This window comes from Carcharhinus amblyrhynchos, chromosome 16, assembly GCF_965287045.1.
Source record: "Carcharhinus amblyrhynchos chromosome 16, sCarAmb.v2.hapA, whole genome shotgun sequence".
Lineage (NCBI taxonomy): Eukaryota > Metazoa > Chordata > Chondrichthyes > Carcharhiniformes > Carcharhinidae > Carcharhinus > Carcharhinus amblyrhynchos.
In genome coordinates, this window is record NC_137339.1 from 67,867,618 (window position 1) to 67,891,046 (window position 23,429).

General features: G+C 46.3%; 1 protein-coding gene across 1 annotated transcript; it reads right to left on the minus strand.

The window, feature by feature from the left end:
* Positions 1-276: 276 nt before the first annotated feature.
* Positions 277-22,941, minus strand: LOC145353709 (uncharacterized). The gene is made up of 9 exons (XM_080204477.1): positions 22,910-22,941; positions 21,406-21,486; positions 19,184-19,249; positions 12,392-12,454; positions 8,115-8,180; positions 5,654-5,734; positions 4,415-4,467; positions 2,827-2,886; positions 277-449 (listed from the first exon to the last, which is right to left on the minus strand). Exons 2-9 carry the CDS (start codon positions 21,465-21,467, stop codon positions 277-279), a joined length of 624 nt encoding a protein of 207 aa, XP_080060603.1. The 5' UTR covers positions 21,468-21,486; positions 22,910-22,941.
* Between the last annotated feature and the right edge of the window lie 488 nt (positions 22,942-23,429).

Consider the following 23,429-nt stretch of genomic DNA (forward strand, 5'->3'; position numbering starts at 1 on the left):
ACTCCAGAGGCGGGGAAGGGTGGACAGAGGCCCAAGTGGGCCTGGGCGCTTCACGGGTGGGCACTGGGGGGAGAATGATTGAATCGAGGTACAGGTTTCTTCTTGAATGTGAGCCTTTTCCCTCTTGTATGCTGACATTCTGGTGAAGACAGGAGGGAGTGACATGAGGGGCATTTAAATATGGCGCTGGGATGTTTGAGTCCATCTGCTGAGGGCAGGTGGCGAATGAATTGTCGACCCAGCAGGAGAGTCGGTGAGGAGCTTGGCTGTGCATAATTAATGAGGTGCAGAGCCCAGGATCGTTCTGGTCAGAGCAACAGGCACTATAGAGCTGCCCGCTACTGTGCTTAGTCTCAAAATGGGAGAATTCGGCCCAGGGTTGTACATACCAGCTCTCGTCTTATTCTTCTTGTTAACTGCTGCATACTTTGGCAATGCCTCTGCAGTTGCTGTTGTGAAAGACAAAAGTTCAAATTGGAGTTGAAATCATAAGAATAACAGTCATCGGCACATTAAAGGACTGCTAAAATAGAATTCTGAAGGAATGTTTCAACAATTCCAACAATTGTGATTTCTTCAGTGATCTTTTTGTGTGACCTTGTCAATACAGTGGACGTAATTCACTCAGAACAAAGAGGGAGAGAGAGGTGAACAAATAGTGGCCAGAGCATGGTGAGAACTGCCCTATGCATTACCCATTGAGACATTTAACTTCCAAACGAGGCCACAGAAAATTTAGTGCAGCATTGCCACAGTATTGCACTGAAGTATCGGTCTGGATTCTGGGCTAATGCATCTGGGAGTGGGGCATGACTATGTACAGCCACCCTTTGTAGTAGTTGGTTTCAAAACTCAGTGGTTGGAGCACTGGTCTTATAAACCAGTGAACGTGAGTTCAATTCTCGCTGAGGTTAGGTTTCTGGGTGGCATGGTGGCACAGTGGATGGCATTGCTGCCTCACAGCGCCAAGGACCTAGGATTGATCCCCGGCTTGGGTCACTATCTGTGTGGAGTCTGCATCTTCTCCCCATGTCTGCGTGGGTTTCCTCCCACAGCCCAAAGATGTGTGGATTAGGTTGATTGGCCATGCTAAATTGCCTGCAGTGTTATGGGCTGTGTAGGTTAGAGGGATTAGCAGAGTAAATGTGTGGGGCCTGGAGTGGGATTGTGGTCGACGCAGACTCGATGGGCTGAATGACTTCCTTCTGCACTGTAGGGCTTCTATGAGCTCTCCGAATCAAAAGGAATGTTACCATTGAAGCAAAGCTCAATAATAAGATCAATAATAACAAACCATTATTTATATATACAACCGTTAAAATCATGATTCTAATTCCTTCAGCTAGTTTTTTTCTACCACACAGGTATTTTACCAAATGAAAGTAAACTTTGATTTAAAATTACATTTTCCACAAATACATCTCAGTACAGTAATACTTCCACTGGCCATGCTCTTAAAGAGATGCTGCCTCATTTCACTGGGTGGCTAGTCTCGCAGCAGTCTGGTCTCCCGTGGCTGATATGTGAATATATAAGAGGGGAAACGGGAATCGGTGTGGTCATCAACACCATCACTACTCTGGCCAGAATTCTCTGGCCGTTTACACTCCACCGCTCTGTCAGTGAGGACAGTGGGCTTAGTGTCAGCTCACCCTCAGTTCACTGCACCGGGACCAGGGATTCCCGCTGGCATGAACGGCCAGAGAATTCTGGACTCTTGTCAGCATGAATGCTTTACCTGCCAGCGATGGGCGATAAATGCTGGCCTAGCCACCAATACCTGCATCCCATTAACGAACAACCTGAATGACAGTCCAGTGGAGTGGTGGGTGACCCAGGCTAGCGAAGGGGCACATGAGTGACTCTCCTCCACTTCAGTGAGAGCCACAGGATTGAAATTGAGGCACATGCACCAACCATGGCCCCATGAATAAGAATAAATACACATTTCAGAACAAGTTGTAGAAAATGCTTAATCATTTGTGTATTGATGGAACTGTCATCAACTTCAAATGGTAAAAACAAAAGAGAATTTTATGCTTATCTTTTTCACTCTTGAGGACAGTTCATAACAAAATCATAGAAAATCATAGAAATCCTACAGTGCAGGAACAGGTCATTTGGCCCATCGAGTCTACACCAACCACAATCTCACCCTGGCCCTATCCCCATATATTACCCATTAATCCCTCTAACCTACGCAACTTGGGACACTAAGGGGCAATTTAGCATGGCCAGTTAACCTAAGCCACACATCTTTGAACTGTGGAAGGAAACCAGAGCACCCAGAGGAAACCCACTGACAGTTATCAGTGATCTTGGGACAGATTGACAATTCTGTCTTGGGAGGCAATAAACTCAATATCATGACTCTGAGAGATGCCCACGTGAAAAGCACCACTTACCTCTGCACTGTCAGTATAGAAACTGTCTCGTTGGCCAATCTCAGGAGCTATGGCCCACAGGTTGCCCTCCCCAATGGTTTAATAACTAGAGTCTAAAGATGTTGAGGAGCATGGGGAGAGAGTGAGTGTATGGTGTTGAGATGGTGTCCATGATCCTATTAAATGGCAGAGCAGTCTTGAAGGGACGAATGACCTACTCCTGCTCCTGTTTTTTCTGCACAGTGTAATTTGTGTGTTGTGTAATGGAGCCCGGTTTCATCAGAATCAAATTTGATTAAATCAAATCAAAATCAAAAGAATTCTCGTAACTCAATTTATTTGTTTTACAATTAGTAAACTTACAGATGCCCAAGGGAAATATAGTTAAAAATGAATCAAGATTGCCAACTTAAAATGTAAATATGCTTAAACATCTACTTACATTTTGTTCTTGGAGGTTCTTTTGTAATTTCTTTTTGTGCTGGCTCTCCTGCAGCAGGCACTGTGGAGAAAGAAGAAATTTAACCAAAAATGTCTGGAGCATTAACACCCCTGCATTTTTCTCATCCAAATTTTGTTGGCACAGTGGTTAACAGTGCTCCCTCACAGTGCCAGGCACCTCGGGCTCAATTCTGGTCTCAGGTCACCGTCAGTGTGGAGTTTGCATGTTCTCCACGTGTCTGCGTGTGTTTCCTCCGGCAGCTCTGTTTTCTCCCCACAGTCTGAAAGACATGCTGAATAGGTGCATTGACCCAAACAGGTATAGGTGTGTGGTGACTTGGGGAATTTCACAGCAACTTCACTGCAGTGTTAATGTAAGCCTTACTTAAAAAACTTTAAAAAGATAATTTATTTTTATTTGTTCATGAGACATGGGTGTCACTGACTGGGCCAGCATTTGTTGCCCATTCCAAATGACTCTTCCGTTTTGGGAAAAAGCTTCCAACTGTCCATCCCCCTCACGATCATGTCAACTTCTATCAGATCGCCCCTCAACCTCCATCGTTCCAGTGAGAACAAACCATGTTTCTCCAATCTCTCTTCATAGCTAATGCCATCCATACCAGGCAACTTCTTGGCAAATCTTTTCTGTACCCTCTCCAAAGCTTCCACGTCCTTCCGGTAGTGTGGTGACCAGAATGGAAGTATATTCCAAGTGCATAAGAGTCTAAATATAAGTCATACGTATTTAGTATTTTTCTTATTTTATTCATTTAATGTGCAACTTGATGCTGACATTGAGCAACAATCTTGTCAAGACATGGGCATATCTTCAGCAACACAAGTACACATCATGCTCAATGTTCATCCCAGCTCCATTATGCCCAAGTTGGTCGACTGCTTTAGAATTTCTTTTAGAATCCTAACAGATGTTACTCTTGCCCACAATTGCTACAATCTAGAAGGACAATAGCGTCACACATCACCTGAAAGTTCCCTCCAACTCACTCAGCATCCTGACCTTCAGTATCGCTGAGTCAAAATCCTGGAAAGTCCTCACTAACTGCAGAGGGTTCAAGATGGTCAGTGGTTCAAGAGTGGCACAGTGATTAGTACTGCTGGCTCACCATGCCAAAGACCCGGGTTCAATTCCGGCCTCGGGTCACTGTCAGGAGTTTGCATATTCTCCCCGTGTCTGTGTGGGTTTCCTCCGGGTGATCCGGTTTGTTCTCACATCCAAAAATGTGCAGGTTAGGTGGACCGGCCATTCTAAATTGACCTTTAGCGCCAGGGGGATTAGCAGGGTAAATGTGTGGGTTTACGGGGTACGGCCTGTGTGGGATTGTAGTTAGTGCAGACTCAATGGGCTGAATGGCCTCCTTCTGCACTGTAGTGATTCTATGATTCTACAGTGGCTCACCATCATCTTCTCAAGGGGCAATTAGGGATGGACAATAAATGCTGGGCCTAACCAGCGACACCCACATCCCGCGAATGAATTTTTAACAGTCCCTATTTCAGAACTCTCAATTGAAATACGTACATCAGTTGCCACTGCAACTGCACGATTATCAAACATTTTAACTTACCGCTGGTTCCTGTGGTCCAAACGAAATTAGTCGCTTGCTGTTGTCCTGTGGTGCTAAATAAAAACAGAAATGTTCATGAAGCTTTTCAATCTGTCACTGGATAGCCTTAATTCTATTTCACTCTGACTAGTGATTTTTTGAATGACTGAGAAAGTTGGACAGTAATTTACAAGGATCACCCGGGGGCGGCATGGTGGCACAGTGGTTAGCACTGCTGCCTAACAGCATCAGAGACCTGGGTTAAATTCCAGCCTTGGTGACTGTCTGTATGGAGTTTGCACATTCTCCCCATGTCTGCTTGGGTTTCCTCCCACACTCCAAAAATGTACAGGTTAGGCGGGTTGGCAATGTTAAATTGCCCCTTAGTGTACAAAGGTGTGCAGGTTAGATGGATTGGCCATGCTAAATTGATCCTTAGTATCCCAAGATTTGTAGATTAGATGGATTAGCCATGGGAAATATATGGGCTTACAGGATACGATGGGGGAGATGGCCCAAGTAAGACTCTCTTTTTGGAGGGTTTGTGCAGACTCAGTAGGCCGAATGGCCTCTTCTGCACTGTAGGAATTCTATGATTTGATGAAAATAGACAGACAGTGAGGTAAGTGGTGTGCATACAAATGGAACATGGTCTCAAAACTGAGTGAAAATGGGGCTGGAAATCTGTAAACACAGTAAAAAGTCTGACAACCCACATCAATCTGTAAACACCCAGCTATACATGCCAAGTAAAAGGTGGTGGTAGCGTAGCGGTATTGTCAGTAGACTAATAATCCAGCCTAATGTTCTGGAGTCAAATCCCGCCATGGCAGATGGTGAAATGTAAATTCAATAAAAATCTGGAATTAAAACCTAGCAATGACTGTGAAACCTTTGTCAATTGTCGTGAAAACCCATCTAGTTTATGATGTCCTTCAGAGAAGGAAATCTGCCATCCTTACCCAGTCTGGCCTACATGTGGCTCCAGACACACAGCAATGTGGTTGACTCTTAAAGGGCCTAACAAGCCACCCTGCCCAAAAGCTGAGGCAAGTAGGGATGGGCAATAAATGCTGGTGATGCCCACATCCCATAAAAAAATATCGGGACCATCATATTAAAATGCCCCCCATACCAAATTCTTCATGCAATTTTCATGGATCGGTAGAGAGATGTGAATGCACCATCCATATGAACACTGAGATGCAGCTCCATTGCTGATTTAGGAAGACTTTCATCATCCGATGTTTAATTTTTCACCTGGTTATGGGATTAGTATATATCTCAATGGTCTCCTTTGACCCTCTATTGCAGCAAGCAATCCAGCAATCGCAAAGGTCCCTGAAACAAAAGTAAAGAATGGCAAATGATATCAACAATACCCTCCAGCACTCATTGGGCAGGGTGATGGCCTGTAACCAACAACCTGTCCTGGTACCCCCATGTCAACACTATAATTAAGAAATCCCACCAACGCTTCTACTTTCTCAGGAGGCGAAGGGAATTTGGCATGTCCACTATGACTCTCACCAACTTTTACAGATGCACCATAGAAAGCATTATTTCTGGTTGTATCACAGCTTGATATGTCTCCTGCTCTACCGAAGACCGCAAGAAACTACAGAGGGTCATGAATGAAGCCCGTCCATCTCTCAAACCAGTCTCCTACCTATTGACACTATCTACACTTTCCACTGCCTTGGAAAACTGCCAGCATAATTAAGGATCCGACGCACTCCAGACATAGTCACTTCCACCTTCTTCCATTGGGGAAAAAGACACAAAAGTCTGTGGACATGTACCAACTGACTCAAGAACAGCTTCTTCCCAACTTTTGAATGGTCCCACCTTGCATTACATTGATCTTCCTCTACACCACAGCTATGACTGTAACACTGCATTCTGCACTCTCTCCTTTCCTTCTCTATGAACGATATGATCTGTCTGTGTAGCGCGCAAGAAAGAATACTTTTGACTGAATATTAATACATATGACAATAATAAACCAAAGCAAAACTTGCCCTTATCGCTAATTGGCAGCCTTTACCACATTATTGGCCACTCACCAACGACAAGCAGGAAGTTGGAACACTGCTGACCATCAGATGCAGAACACACATGGGAGCACAAAGGTATGATTCAGCCCAATGTTTCCTGCCAATGACCTTCCTCTTTTCATTTAGTCAGAGCAGAGACACTGGCACCAGGGAGGCAATGGCCTAGTGGTATTATTGCTGAACTATTAATCCAGAAACTCAGCTCTGGGGGACCCAGGTTCAAATCTCACCATGACAGGTGTGGAATTTGAATTTAATTTTAAAAAAATCAGGAATTAAGAACCTACTGATGACCATGAAAACATTGCCGATTATCAGCAAAACCCATCTGGTTCACTGATGTCCTTTAGGGAAGGAAATCTGCCATTCTTACTCGGTCTGGTCCTACATGTGACTCCAGAGCCACAACAATGTGGTTGGCTCTCAACTGTTCTCTGAGCAAGGGCAACTAGCGATGGGCAATAAATGCTGGCCAACCAGCGATGCCCATGTCCCACGAATGAATGAAAAAAATAGTGAAGTTAACAATGGAGATTTAAAAAACACACCAAACAAAGCAGGACAGGATAATGAAAAGATGATATGGAATACATTCCAAAAGAAAAAAAAGATTCTCTCCAGGCTAGAAAGGACATTCAGACATACAAATCAGGAGTAGGCCATTTGGCCCTTCAAACTTGCTCCATCATTCAATAAGATCATGATTGATCTGACTTTGTGGCCTCAACCCCACATTCCATCAACCCCCTGATAATCTCTGACTCCCTTGTTAGTCAAGGATCTATCTACCACTGCCTTAAAAATATCCACTGACTCAGCTTTCACCCCTCAAAGGGGAGCAGAGCTCCAAAGATACGTGACAAAGAATAAATTCTTCTCATCTCTGACATATTTGGGAGACCCCTTGTTTTTAAACTGCGTCCCCTAGTCCTCCTAAAAACCATCAACGGCAGTCAGTTCACCCCGGTTCTCAGGTGCTCTTTCAGTACCTCCACTGCCCAGCTCTAACCTCGCTGAGATAAAAGTAGAAAACTCAGCAAGTCTGGCAGCATCTGTGGAGAGAGAAACTGAGTTAACACTTGGAGTCCGTGTGACCTCTTCAAAGCCTATGCATCCACAGTGTTTCATTTTTATCTAACCTCACCAAAGATCCTTAGAGAGCACCTTCCAAACACATGCACGTGACCATCTAGAAGGACAAGGGCAACAACAACTGGGAACACCATTACTTGCAAGCTCCTCTCCAAGCCATTCACAATCCTGACTTGAAAATATATCGGACATTCCTTTGCAGTTGCTGGGTCAAAATCCCGGAATTCCCTCCCTGATGGCATTGTGGGTCAGCCCACAGCCTGTGGACTGCAATAATTCAAGAAGGCAGCTCACCACCTTCTCAAGGGCAACTAGGGTTGGGCAATATATGCTGGCCAGCCAGTGACGCCCATGTCCCACGAATGAATAAACAAATCACTGATATCTCTTCAAAAAAACCAATGGGGAGTGAGGAAGGACAACGCAAGGATGAAAGTAAACAGATTGCAGACACGCTCCATATGGTACTCTGCTGCCTCACGTTCAGACATCACTAAATTCCAAATCCTGTTGTTCGCGTACAGCAAATTGCAACACTCAGCCAGAGGAAGGGAGGAGAGGGAAGTCCTCACCTTATTTCATTGTGTTCCTTTTGTAACCCACAGTCGCAACATGACATCCATAACCCCCGGTAATTGCTGTAAGCAAGAAGAAGATAACAGCAGTAATTCTCACACATTAGTTAATTCTTTGGAATTAGTTTTACTGTGAAACATACAAACGCGGAGCAGGAGTAGGAGGAAGACGGTGGGTAGTGGCAATGCCATCGGATGAGTAACCCAGAGACTCAGGCTAATCATAGAATCCTACAGTACAGAAAGATGCCATTCGGCCCATCAAGCCTACACTGACTCCCTATCCCACCCTATCCCTGCAACCCCACATATTTACCCTGCTAATCTTTCCAAAAGAGGGGCAATTTAGCATGGCCAACTAATCTAATCCACACATCTTTGAACTGTGGGAGGAAACCAGAGCAGCTGGAGGAAACCCACACAGACATGGGGAGAATGTGCAAACTCCGCACAGAAAGTAACCCAAGCCAGGAACCGAACCTGGGTCCCTGATGCTGTGAGGCAGCAGTGTCATCCAGTGTGCCACCATGCCGCCCCTAGTGCTCGAGTGACAAGAGTTCAATCCTGCCACAACAACTGGCGGGATTTAAGTTGAATTCACAAAGCCTGGAATATAAAGTTAGTCTCAGTAACGGGACCTCGAAATTATCATTGATTGCCATAAAAATCTATCTGGTTCACAAATGCCCTTTAGGGAAGGAAACCTGCTGTCCTCACTTGGTGTGGCCTACATGGGCTCCATTACCCACCAATGTCAGTTCAAGAGTTCAAGAAGGTGGGCACCAAATGCTGGTCCTGCTAGTGACCCAGACTAATGGCCCAAATCCCAAAAAAGAATAAAGAAGAAAAATATTCAGCCTGCTCCACTGTTTAATACGATCATGGCTGATAGAAACAGAAAATAGAATCAGGTGTAGGCCATTCGGCCCTTCAAGCCTGCTCCAACAATTACTATGATCAAGTATGATCATCAAATTCAATATCCTGATTCCCCCTTTCCCCCATATCCCTTGATCCCTTTAGCCCCAAGAGCTATATTTAATTTCTTCTTGAAATCACATAACATTTTGGTCTCAGCTACCTTCTGTGGTGGTGAATTTCACACATTCACCCCTCTCTGGGTGAAGAAATTTCTCCTCATCTCAGTTCTAAAAGATTTACCCCTTATCCTCAAACTACGACCCCGAGATCTGGACTCTCCCACAATTGGGAACATTCTTACTGAATCTATCCTGCCTAAACCTGTTAGAACTTGATCTGTTTATAACCTCAAATCTGTGTCCTGCCTTATCTTCAATAACTCACCACCCTTACCAGCGAAGCAGGCTGCTTACTAAGAATCTATCCATCTCTGCCTTAAAACGGTTCAAAGACGCTACTTCCACCATCTTTTCAGGAAAAGAATTTCAAAGATTCATGACCCTCTTAATGAAAACATTTCACCTCATCTCCATACTAAATGAACGACCCTTTGTTTTTAAACATGGATCCCCTAGATCTAGATTCTCCCACAAGAGGAAACTCTCCATGTCCACCCTCTCCATGTCCACCCTGTCAAGACCCCTCCGGAGATATGCTTCGATCAATCCTCTTCTAACTTCCAGCGAATACAAGCCTAAAGCCTGACCAACCTTTCCTTACAGGACAACACTGGATTGCAGGGATCTACTTCTGAAGCTGCATAAGGATCTGGTCAGGCCCCATCTGGAATACTGTGAGCAGTTTTGGATCCTGCATCTAAGGAGGGATATGCTGGCCTTGGAAAAGGTCCAAAGGAGGTTCACAAGAATGATTCCTGGAATGCAGAGCTTGTCAAATGAGGAACGGTTGAAGACTCTGGGTCTGCACTTGTTGAAGTTTGGAAGGATGAGGGGGCATTTTATTGAAACTTACAGGATACTGCGAGGCCTGAATAGAGTGGACGTGGAGAGGGTGTTTCCCCTAGTAGGAAAAACTAGAATCAGATGGTACAACCTCAGACTAAAGGGACAATCCTTTAAAACAGAGATAAGGAGGAATTTCTTCAGCCAGAGTGGTGAATCTGTGGAGCTCTTTGACATAGAAGGCTGTGGAGGCCAGATCATTGAGTGTCTTTAAGACAGAGATAGGTTCTTGATTAACATGGGGATCAGGGGTTATGGGGAAAACATAAGAAACATAAGAACATAAGAAATAGGAGCAGGAGTAGGCCAACTAGCCCTTTGAGCCTGCCCCGCCATTCAATAAGATCATGGCTAATCTGTCTTGGCTCAGTTCCACATTCCCGCCCTCTCCTCATAACCCTTAATCCCCTCTCTTATCAAAAACCCATCAACCCGCGTCTTAAAAATATTTAGCGAGGTAGCCTCCACCACTTCAACGGGCAGAGAATTCCAGAGATTCACCACCCTTTGAGTGAAGAAGTTCCTCCTCAACTCCGTTCTAAACCGCCCCCCCCTTTATCTTGAGGCTGTGCCCCCTAGTCCTACTATCCTTTCTGAGCAGGAAGAGTCTCTCCACCTCTATCCCATCCATCCCATTCATCATCTTATATGTCTCAATGAGATCTCCCCTCATTCTTCTAAACTCTAACGAGTACAAGCCTAATTTATTCAGCCTCTCCTCATAGCTCAACCCCCTCAACTCCCGCATCAGCCTAGTAAACCTCCTCTGCACTCCCTCCAAGGCCAAAATATCCTTGCGTAAGTACGGCGCCCAAAACTGCACACAGTACTCCAGCTGCAGCCTCACCAATGCCCTATACAGCCGCAGCAAGACCTCCCTACTTTTATATTCAATCCCCCTCGCGATGAAGGCCAGCATCCCATTCGCCTTCCTGACCACCTGCTGCACCTGCAAGCTGGGTTTTTGCGACTTATGCACAAGGACCCTGAGGTCCCTCTGCACCGTCGCCTGCTGCAGTTTTTCTCCACGTAAGTAATAATCCTTCCTACCATTATTCCTACCAAAGTGGACCACTTTGGCAGGAGTGTGAAAATGAGAAAGATATCAGCCATGATTGAATGGCAGAGCTGGCTCGATGGGCTGAGTGGCCTAATTCTGTTCCTATGTCTTCTGGTCTTTTGGTCTTCTGGACTTATGGACTGTCAGGGATTATCCTTGAATTATGGATTGCAGCAGTTCAAGAAGCCACTCACCACCATCTTCTCAAGGACTATTAGGGATGGGCCACCCAGTGTTGATTTTGCCAGCAATGCCATAGCTCACAAACAAATTAAAAACATAATACTGAGGAATCAATAGTGGGGTGATTGTATTCCTGAAATAAATACCATTTATTGAAACACAACATCAAGCTTGCCAAAATAAATAGAGGTGAACTATAATTTATACAAGATCAAGGTGTCAATGGATAAAATAGCAGAAATTTTAAAAAACTCGAAGAAATGCCAGAAATATCCCAACATTGTAACTGAGTAATCGGAGGTTGACATCTACCAGTTCAGATTTCAGCAATAAACAACTGACAGCAGGTCAAGATCCTGTTCCAGAATCCATAGAGTCCAGACAATGCAGACAAAGGCCATCCAGAACATCAGGTCTTCACCAACTCTCCCCCTAACCTACACATCTATGGATAATAAGGGGCTTTAGCATGGCCAATCCACCTAACCTGCACATATTTGGAAACTAACGGACAACTTAGCACAACCAATTCATCTAAGCTGTCCATCTTTGGACACTAAGGGGCAATTTAGCATGGCCAATCCATCTAACCTTCACATCTTTGGACACTAAGGGGCAATTTAGCATGGCCAATCCACCTAATCTGCACATCTTTGGACAACAAGGGCAATTTACTATGGCCAATTGATCTAACCTGCACATCTTTGGACACTAAGAGGCAATTCAGCACGGTCAATTCATCTAACCTGCTCATCTCTGCACACTCAGGGAAACTTAGCACCGAAAAGAAATCCTTGCAGACATGGGGAGAATGTGCAAACTCCATGCAGACAGTCACAGACAGAATCAAACCTGGGTCTCTGGCACTGTGAGGCAGTCACCGTTTCACCCCACTGTTTTTAATGGACGCACTATTCTAGTTGAAATGAATAGCTATTGTCCAGATGATTTCCAGAAGGAACTCAGCCAGCTGTATTACAGAGTTGGACCTTAATCTTCAATGCAAATCCATAAACACTGGTCTGGGGCATTAGTGTCCACTGACGACCAGCTTGATGCGCAAATTAACGCTGTTTCTCACCACACTCGCTGCCTGACCTGCAGGGTATTTCCAGCATTTTCTGTTTTTCCCTTCAGTATGCACTCACCTGGCTTCAACATTACCCTTTAATCCAGTTCTGCAACAAGACATCCAGGTACAACAGCAAGGCCTATGGAGAAAACACAGGCTTCAGTGAGGGTGGGAAGGAAGCTTGTTTTGTTGTGTTGTCATTGGTGTTCGAAACAGTTTAAACAAAGTCTGCCATTTGAAATAAGTCTGTAAGAATCCATATTTACAATGTTTTAACTTGATTGAATTCCTAAGATAATGGAACGCATGTGTGTAGATTTTATGCAGGATGTTCAACCTGTCAGCTGCCATTTGTGTCAGACACATTTAAAATACTTCTGTAGCCGGTCCAGCAGGCAAGTGAGTTAATCCCAGTGAGAAATTGAGGCACAGAACAGGAATGGCTCCATCTTGTTGGCTTAGGACAGCAATGGGACGACAACTTGCCTGAATTCCTCTGGGCTAGGGACAGGCTGGAGCGGGAGGTTTAAGGGGGAATGTGAGGAAAATCTTTTTTACCCAGAGGGTGGTGATGGTCTGGACTGCACTGCCTGGGAGGGTGGTGGAGACGGGTTGCCTCACATCCTTCAGAAAGTATCTGAATGAGCACTTGGCATGTTCAGGGCTATTGGCCAATTGCTGGTAAATGGGATTAGGTGGGAGGTCAGATGTTTCTCACAAGTCGGTGCAGACTCAATGGGCCGAGGGGTCTCCTCAGCACTGTATGATTCTAAATCGCAACCCGTTGTCCAGCAACCTCTTGGAGTGGTAGTAACTCTGAGGACAAGGTCAAATTTGGCCAAACAGTTGCTATTATAGTTCAAGAGCTCAGACAAGTTTATCGCTAAAGCCTGTCTCTTAATAGAAACATAGAAATATTGAAGATAGGAACAGGAGGCGGCCATTTGGCCCTTCAAGCCTGCTGTGCCATTCATTGCGATCATTACTGATTGTTCAACTCAATAATCTAATCCTGCTTTCTCCCCAGATCATGCTGCTTAGAACGGAGGAAAGGAAGTGTGCTTGTGGAAGCTGTACTCCAAAACAGAGCCAGCGACTTCACTCTGCAAACAGCTGCAAACTATTTTCTATCATCCTGCTTCCAGCAATTTATACAGACAGATTGTCCTTCATCGCTCTTTGACGTCTGGACTATTGGCAAGTGTGAATTACTTACAATGGGCTACCAAATATTGCGGTTTGGGTTTCCTGTTCATTTCTGTACACCTCATGGCAGAAAGATTCACCAAAGATACCATTACATACCAGAGGATCTTTGGCGCAGTGGGTTAGCATCCCTGCCTCTGAAGCTTTGGGTTTGATTCCCAACCCAGGATTTGATGGCCAAGGAAGATGTGTTCATAACCTAGTCAAGCGGATGGAGTATGCCAACCTGCAAATCTTTCCAAACATGACAATGGCAAGCGGTAAGAGCAGGGAAGACTCCTGGTCAGCCACGCTTGATATGGAATGGCCCCCGCCACCAGCCCTCCTCTCCCCGCACCTCTCTCCCTCAAGCTATAAACCTCTAGTAGCAGACTAGTGGTCTGTCCTGGGAAAACATTTTGTTGTAGAAATGGATGAAGGTCTGCTTTACCACACCACTGGGTGCAGGGAGTGAAACAACAATTACTTATGGGTGCACAGTGGCACAGTTGTTAGCACTGCTGCCTCACATCACCAGCGACCTGGGTTCAATTCCAGCCTCGAGTCACTGCCTGCGTGAAGGTTGAACATTCTCCCCATGTCTGTGTGGGTTTCCTCCAGGTGCTCCAGTTTCCTCCCACAATCCAAAGATGTGCAGGTTAGGTTGATTGGCCATGACTATTAGGGCCCGATTTTACCATCGAGTTGCGCCCATTTTCAATGCAAAAACTTGGTAAAGTCGGGCATGAGGTGAGTAGTGCGACAGCCATTTAAATGCATTTGAATGTATTTAAATTGAATTAATGGGCTGCACCCCCAACTTTACTGCTACTTCCCTCTTTACCACTTCATTCGCCCATCCAGAATTGGCATGAAACAGACATGCTCAATAAAAGTCCGATTCGGGTGCTCCATCAGTAAGGGGTTAGTGAGGAGGTAACTGTATAGCATCCGAAGGCTCTCTGATACTCTTGGGTGCCCTTTCGTTGCCATCATTTTCTGGCTCGGGTTGGTGGTGGCTCTGCAAATGGGCGGGGGGACACGCTGTTGCTCAGCAGGGTGTCCGATATCTGACTTGAGGTAAGGACACGGGTCTCAGCACTGACCTCAGGTCTTGTGGTACTACTGGGTCCTAATTCATTCAGCTCACTTTCATCTGAAGGATGTAGACAAAGCCCTCGCAAACTGCACTGCTACAGCCTCTCAACTTTGCAAGAAGCTGTGGTGAGCGTGTGGCTGGAGGAATTGGGGGGGCTGTGATTGTGGGGAGCATGTGGCTGGGGGAACTGCGGGTATTGTGATTGTGGGGAGCATGTGGCTGGGGGAATTGGGGGGCTGTGATTGTGGGGAGCATGTGGCTGGGGGAATTGGGGGGATTGTGATTTTGGGGAGCATGTGGCTGGAGGAACTGGGGGGATTGTGATTTTGGGGAGCATGTGGCTGGGGGAACTGGGGGGATTGTGATTGTGGGGAGCATGTGGCTGGGGGAATTGGGGGGCTGTGATTGTGGGGAGCATGTGGCTGGGGGAATTGGGGAGCTGTGATTGTGGGGAGCATGTGGCTGGGGGAATTGGGGGGATTGGGATTTTGGGGAGCATATGGCTGGAGGAATTGGGGGGCTGTGATTGTAGGGGGCATGTGGCTGAGGGACTGGGGGCGCTGTCATTATGGGGAGCATATGGCTGGGGGAATTGGGGGGCTGTGATTATAGGGGGCATGTGGCTGAGGGACTGGGGGGCTGTGATTGTGGGGGGCATGTGGCTGGGGGAACTGGGAGGATTGTGATTGTGGGGAGCATGTGGCTGGGGGAATTGGGGGGCTGTGATTGTAGGGGGCATGTGGCTGGGGGACTGGGGGTGCTGTCATTATGGGGAGCATATGGCTGGGGGAATTGGGGGGGCTACAATTGTGGGAAGCATGTGGCTGGAGAAACTGAGGCAGGCTGTGATTTTGGGGAGCATGTGGCTGGGGGAGCTGGGGAGTATGGACAGTGACTGTTGGTGTGCTAGGAGCAAACAGTATTCCTTAACCTCACCATGTGTTCTACTCCATTCCCTCCCCCCACCACACACACACCCCTCCCCCCCCTTCAGAGTGACGAGATGGCTTTTGCGACGCAACCAATCGATCTTGATGTTCTTTTCGTTGCGGCTGGAGCTGAGGAGGAGGAGCTGGAGGAAGAATTGTGTGCACAGGAAGCCCGGGCCTTACCAGTTTCAAGAGTAGAGACAGAGAGAGAGACGACCACCAGAGGCAGGAGGTGACTGCCATTCACCCAGAAGAATGCAGGAGAAGGAGGGAGCAGAGACACCGGCAGTTCCAAGTGTCATTTGAACAGATGTCAGACACTGTGCGCCGCTGATGTCTCTGCCTCCGAAAGGAGACAGTGCAACACCTGTGCAACCTGGTGCAGAACCTGGCATCTAGAAGCGGGGATGGGCACCCACTCTCGGTGGCTGTCATATTGACGGGTACTCTGAACTTTATGCAACTGGCTCCTTCCAGACCCCAAGCGGAGATGTCTGTGGCATCTCCCAATCAGCTGTGCATACCTCTGTCAAGCAGGTCACAGAAGGCCTGTATGCCCAGGCTGGGACCAGGCCCATCAGGAAGCCCGGGATGCAGGATTCACAGCCATTGCGGGAAAGCTTAAGGTTCAGCAAGTCATCGATGTAACCCTCAGAATCTGCAGAGATTCATCATCAGAAAGAGGTTCCATTCCCTGAATGTTCAACTTGTACGTGACCATAACATGAACATTATGCATGTCTGCGCAAGACACCCAGGCAGCGTGCACAGCAGTTTCATTGTCAGGAGCTCGAATATCCAGGGGGCATTTGAGGAGGAGCCCAGGCTGCAGGGGTGGCTCATGTGGGATATGGGTTATGCATTTCGGACATGGCTGATGACGCCTCTGTGGAGGCCTGTGACTGCAGCAGAGACCCGCTATAATGAAACCCATGGAGCCAGCAGTGCAATAGTGGAGAGGTGCATTGGACTCCTAAAAATGCGATTCCGGTGCCCATACAGATCTGGCGGGGCCCTCCATTACAACCCAGTGATCTCCTCCTGTATAGTGGTCGCGTGCTGTGCATTGCACAATCTGGCTGTACAGAGAGGTGACCTATTGGAGGAGGAGGAGGAGGAGGAGGATGCGGAGGCTGGCCAGCCAGGCATCACTGGGGAGGATGACCAGCAGGTGGAGGAGGAGGAGGAAGATGAGGAAGAGCATGCCGAGGAACACCAACCAGGCACTGGAGGGCTGGCATCCCAAATGAGGCATACGAGGGTGGCAAGGGAGGCCTTGATCACCATACGGTTCACTCGCTAGGAGTTTGTGTCTGTGGGTTCCATCTCCCCACAACCCACACCCCCTCTACAAAATTCCTTCTATATCCTGCACCATTACCACACCAGAGTGGTGGGCCTGGGTGCTTTGTGCTAGCGAGTTTTTTGGCAGGCAGGAGGGTGATGACGACTCACTAAGTACCATTACGATGACACCCTGGTGACTGCTCCCTGAGCTCCGCATGTATGCTGGCACCTGGGCCCACATATGTATAGTGGGCAAGGGATCTGAAACCTCCACACAGGGTTCTGGGGTGGGTGGGGTGGGGGACGGGAAGGGAATCACTTGTGGGATCTGGGGAACTAATGCCTTCCTTTTCTCAATGACACAGCATTGAGGGGCCTCCCAAACTGACATTCACATGAAGCATCCCTCCGGCGATCATCAATGGATTCCTATTTGACAGAAATCTGAGACAAATTAGACATGGGAGGGTGGTGAAAAAAACACTTAATTGCAATAAAGGTGTTTAAATAAGATGTTCTAACATAAAAACTTGTGAACAGAAAACGTTAAGGTGGTTAAATATCTTTCAAACTAGTGCAGTCCTTCACCCATGCCATCTCAGTGCAACTACAATTTCTTAACCTTAAGTGGCCTAGCAGTACGTCTCAGTGACTCGCAGAATGTACATCGGAGGTGCAGGGGGCCAGCTGCCTACGATGCCCCGTGGCCTGTGATGCACATGGCAGGCATCCTCTGGAGATCCTGGCCTGTTTCCAGGTGCCTGGGATGTTTCCATGACACCCTCTTCATCCCGTTGCCCCTGAGATGCCCCAGTGTCAGAAAGCGGGGAGTCAGAAGGTGTAGCCACAGCCAAGTCACCTGGCTGGAAGGCCTTGGCATGGGCTTGAGCCGTTCCTCCTCCCTTGGGATTCCTGTGGACCCCTGGGTCACTCTATGGGACGGCAGTTGTTTCTGCAGTGAGCTCCAGTAGCTCCGGCGTTACCCGGCACTGCCAGTCCTGGAGAACCACCTGCATCCTGCCCATGGTGGTTGAGCCCTCAGCGATGGCCACTTGAGTCGGGGGGTGGGTGGGGGCATCTCTCAATGGCTGCAGCAAATATTCTCTGAGAGTCGACCATGCTCTGCAAGCCCATAGCCATGACCCTCTGAGACTGGGTCACCTTTTCAAGGGTTGATGCCATAGCCCATTGTGTCTCAGCACTGTCCCGTTGGGTCTTCTGCAAGCTCTCGGGCCTCTCAACCATGGGCTGCAGAATCTCGTGAAGCCTGTTCAGTCCCTCAGCTGTGGCCTGCTGTGACTCGACCATTGCTTGGAGCCTGCCACTCATGGTGAGGATCCCCTCCTCCAGGCTTTCCATAGCAGATTTTGGCCTGGGAAGCATGCTAGACAGGCAATTGCTGGTCCACCTGAAAGCCTTAGGACTCCTCCCAACAGCCTCACAGTCGGTCCAGTGTGGCTGTCAGCCCCTCCTGCATTCCCTGGCTCTGTTGCTGCATCTTCAGCAACTGAGGGAGAAGTGATTTCAGAGGCCCAGCATGTAGCCTGGTGCAGGCTCGATGGGCCTAATGGCCTTCTTCTGCATTGTAGATTCTATGGTTCTCATTAACAAAACTCAGCTTGGGATTCTCTATTCAAGTCCAGAGACCTAAACCTTATAAAGATTGAACAGAGATACAATTACATCCTAGTTTTTCAGTAATATACCATTAGAAGGTGTTGTGCAATACACTCTGTTCTCCCAGTACTGCACTGTCGGCTAGGCTATAGTTTCTTAACACTGCACCATTAGGTTTCCTCAAACAACCTAGACAACATTTGGTTACTTGATGTGATGTTGGCAGCAACTCAGAGGTTTTGAAAAGTTTGGAAATCCCCCACTTAATATTTTCATTGAGAATGGGAGGCAGAACATCGAGGCAGAAGATCGAAAATCTACACCGATACTATACACAGTACAATGAACTTCAACTTGAGCAGGGCAAGTAAAACCAGGGGGCAATGGATTGGCTGCTCATGGGGAATGTCCTGCTCAATTTTCCTGCCTACGGTCTTCAGTGGAAATCTGGGTGAATGGTATAAAGCTTCATCCATTCCATTCCTGCCCATTCTGGCCCCCAACCAAAAGTTGAGATTCAGCCATAGTGAAGTCAAAGGAGATATCGCAAATCTTAAAGTGTAACTCTTTGTCCCAAGGAGTGAAGTTTTTTGACGCTTGACATCCGTGCAGACACAGCAGGGAAGAGAGGATGGTGTAATTTTGCCTGCTGCTGTTGAGCAGCCTGTCCAATGCAAGAACTGGGAACGTTGTACAGAAATGAACCGACAGCCCTCTGTACCACCCTCCACAGAAAAATCTTAGCTTTTACCTGATCCATTCCGATTCATCTGGTGACCTACCGCTGCAGCAGGATAGCAAGACACCGCAGCTCTTCCTGCAAAATAAAAACCCCAGTTGGTCCTTTCGGAAAGGGAGAAAAAAGGAATCTTATGATAAACGTTAGGTTTATAACGCAGTACAGAATCAAACAGAGGAAGAATCGGAAACTGAGATAAGGGGGGCAAAGAAAGAATGGTGACACATTGGCACAATGGTTAGCACTGCTGCCTCATTGTGCCAGGTACCCGGGTTTGATTCTGGCCTCGGGTGACTGTCTGTGTGGAGTTTGGACATTCTCTCTGTGTCTGTGCGGGTTTCCTCTGGGTGCTCCAGTTTCCTCCCATAGTCCAAAGATGTGCGGGTTAGGTTGATTGGCCGTGCTAAATTACCCCTCAGTGTCAGGCGGACTAGCAGGGTAAATGCGTGGGGGTAAAGATATTGGGCATGAGTAGGACAGGATTCTACGATTCTATGTGGAGAAAAGTTAACACGTAATATAAAATAGAACACTAATGCATTTTATGAAACAGATAAAGAGTGAGAGAATCGTTAAAGGAAGGTTCTACCAATCAAGGAGAAAATAATTATCTTCTTGTGAAGTGAGGGGACATGGCCGTAGTTCAAAATGACCAATCTTGAAAAAATGTCACAGTAAAGTGGGAAATAGTAGGGCAATTGGATAGGATAAAAATAGATAAAGGACAGGTACAGAGGTTAGCAGAATTGGATGTAAAAATGCCATCCCCACTGGTTGGTACTTAAGTGACTGATCTAAGGTACCTACAATCTTTCAACTCTCCATAAGACCATTAGATATAGGGGCGGAAGTAGGCCATTTGGCCCATTGAGTCTGCTCCACCATTCAATGAGATCATGACTAATGTGATGTGATAATCCTCACTTCCACGTTCCTATCCTTTATCCTCTTGATTTCCTTACTAATTAAAAATCCGTCTATCTCAGCCTTGATCATACTTAATGACTCAGCCTCTACAGTCCTCTGGGGTAAGGAATTCCACTACCCTCTGGGAGAAGAAATTCCTCCTCATCTCTATCTTAAATGGGCGACGCCCTTACTCTGAGATGATGCCCTCTGGCCCTAAGCTCACCTCCAAGGGGAAACAATCTCTCAGCATCTACACTGTCAAATCCCCTGACAATCTTATATGTCTCAATAAGATCACTTCTCACTCTTCTCAACTCCAATGAGTACAGGACCAACCTACTCAATCTCTCCTCACATGAAAATCCCTCCATACCCAGGGACAACCAAGTGAACCTCCTCTGGGCTGCCAACAATACCAATATATCTTTCTTTCGATAACAGGACCAAAACTGTTTACAGTTTTCTAGGTATTCTCCTTGGATATGGGATTGGTTGTAAATGTTACCTTTTCAAAATGGGAGTGAGGAGGAACTAGACATATATATTTTAAACAACAGATTATTTGATCATTACCTCATTGCTGTTAGTAAAACCTCGGTAGGTCAGGTTGACTAGGGTGTTCTCTACATTGTAATTGGTGATACTGGTTGACATCTACATCATTGGCTATCAGACTCTTCAGGGCATCTTGAAATTATGAAAGGTGCTACATTAAAACAAAGTTTTTTTGCAAAATTACATGCCGGTCAATTCTATAATCTGGAGCAAAGTTAACCATCACTTGGAAGAATATGCTTGATTAAGACTACCTTTAAACTGGTGTTGGCTAATTATGTCTGACAAACTTGACTGACTTCAGTAATAGAGAGCCAATGAGATAGTGCAATAAACTTGTGTATGTGGAGTTTCAAAAGACTTAGTCAAAGCTCCGACGAGACAGGTGAACAGTGCGTCCCCTAGGTGTCACAGAATCCTATAGTGCGGAAAGAGGCTATTTGGCCCATCAAGACTGCACTGACCACAATCCCACCCAGACCCTATCCCCATAACCCCATACACTTATTCTAGCTCGTCTCCCTGACATTAACGGGCAATTTAGCATGGCCAATCCACCTAACCCGCAGATCTTTAGATGTGGGAGTAAACTGGAGCAACTGGAGGAAACCCACGCAGGCACGGGGAAAACGTACAAACTCCACACAGATGATCAGCCAAGCCGGGAATAGAACCCGGGTCCCTGGCGCTGTGAGGCAGCAGTGCTAACCATTGTGCCACCGTGCTGCCTCAAATCAAACGATACAATCAGCTCCAAAATTATGACTTACTTTCTTTTTGTTTCCTCTTGCAATTCACTCGCGTTCCGTGACACACTGCTGCAGCATGACATCGAGAGGCCACTCAGGGTCCTGCATATGAATGGATGATCAGTTCACAGTACTCACTCTCTAACCGCTGACAGAGGGTGTAACGAAGGAGAACACTCGCAATGTTACAATACATGGCCCACAGGATAGGAGATAAACGGCATTCCAAATGATCCATATGACTGAAGCAAATCATTATGTAGGACAGGTTTTAAAATGTAAATCATCAAGCTAATTCATGTAGGAACAAGAAACAATAAACCCAACACCCCACTGCCCTGCTTATAAAAAGCAAGTAAAATTCTTCCTTCTGTCCCCATGCTTTGATCTGCAAATTGGAAGAAACTATTCCAGCCTTGGAAAGAACTCGAATAGTGGGACAGCGGATTAGGCTCTAAGAGAGGGAAAAAATGTATTAAATCACCGAATAAATTGGTCAAAGAAGAATTGAGTAAATCTTTTGCCAGGATCAAAAAATACACTTGGCACAATTTGCAATTTGCCCATGGTGAGTGACATCTGTGAAGGCATGTATTATAAAAATGAAGCAAAAACAGAAAATGCTGGAAATGCTCAGCATGTCACGCAGCAGCTGCAGGAAGAGAAACAGATGGCAGGGCTTTCCAGACCTGACACTGGTGGTCAGGATGGAAAAATATGAATGGACAGCTCCCCAACTCTCAAAATATTCCCAACCCGCCTGCAATGATGCCCACCAGTATCATGGTCAGAGAATCCTGATGTGGAGATGCAGCGTTGGACTGGGGTAAACACAGTAAGAAGTCTGACAACACCAGGTTTAAGTCCAACCGATTTATTTGATAGCAAACTCATAAGCTTTCGGGGTGAATTCTCCATTCACCTGAGGAAAGGGCAAACCCTGAAAGCTTGTGAGTTTACTATCAAATAAATTGGTTGGACTTAAACCTGGTGTTGTCAGACTTCTTACAGAGAATCCTGCCCAGAGTTAGAGTTTGAAGTTGATGACCATTCAATAGAAATCTAATTTGTTCATTGTGTTAACTCTGCTGCTATCTTCACAGATGCTGCATGGCCTGTCGGCTGCTTCCGGCTTTTTATTCTTTTATTTCAGACATCCAGCATCTGCACTATTCTGCTTTCAATATGCAACTTAGTTCACATGGGTGAAAACATTACAAAGTGGTAAAGTAGATTAGAGATTGGGAGTACTCAGAATGTAGAATCACAACACACACACACACACCACACATGCACACATTCATGCACCACAAACACACATATACTTACACATGCACAGATCACACACACATGCACTCTTACACATGCACACACTACACAAATTCATACACACCACACACACACAAACACATTCTTGCACATGCACACATCACACACATACACCTGCGCACACACCATACAGACACATATACACACACACACCACATGCATACACATCTGATTTTCACTGTAACTAGGCTGTTACCTGGGTTCCTCCACGGAAGGTGAGTCACACTCTTTCTTTGATCTGCTGGAGCAGCATGCTACCCAGGTGCCTATGAGCTTGCTGTGAGGCAGAGAAACAACTATTTTCATCTACACACTGGAACTTTGACAAGTTGAACAGTTCAACAAGGACACAATGGGCTGAGTGGTCAGCCTCTGTGCCATCAATCTTTGTATATTTCTGCTCACAACATGTTAATATTGCAGAGTGAGACAATCAAGAAATCACTTTATACTGGCTGTTACATGCTTTTGTATCCAAGATAATTTGCTTATGATGAAATTACACATACGTGATACTACATAGGCGTGGGGTCTGTTTATCTGTTATGATCTGAAGTTTATTACATCTCCCTCCATTCTTTGGACCCTAAAAAAATTGGTTACAGTTAATTAAAAACTAAACATCTGCTAGACTGCTTTGATCATCTGGGCAGGTAGTGCAACATGTGTTCAAATTGTTCGTCGACAATTTCCAATTTTCTGAATGCTTGGCTGAC

What these genes read in the sequence shown, in the direction of transcription:
- LOC145353709 (XM_080204477.1), bottom strand. Translation starts at nt 21,467, where the DNA reads ATGTCATGCTGCAGCAGTGTGTCACGGAACGCGAGTGAATTGCAAGAG. An exon ending in TATACTAATCCCATAACCAG is followed by an intron (nt 4,468 to 5,653) that starts GTGAAAAATTAA and finishes GTTTTTATTTAG; the next exon opens with CACCACAGGACAACAGCAAG. An exon ending in TTGGACCACAGGAACCAGCG is followed by an intron (nt 2,887 to 4,414) that starts GTAAGTTAAAAT and finishes CTTTCTCCACAG; the next exon opens with TGCCTGCTGCAGGAGAGCCA.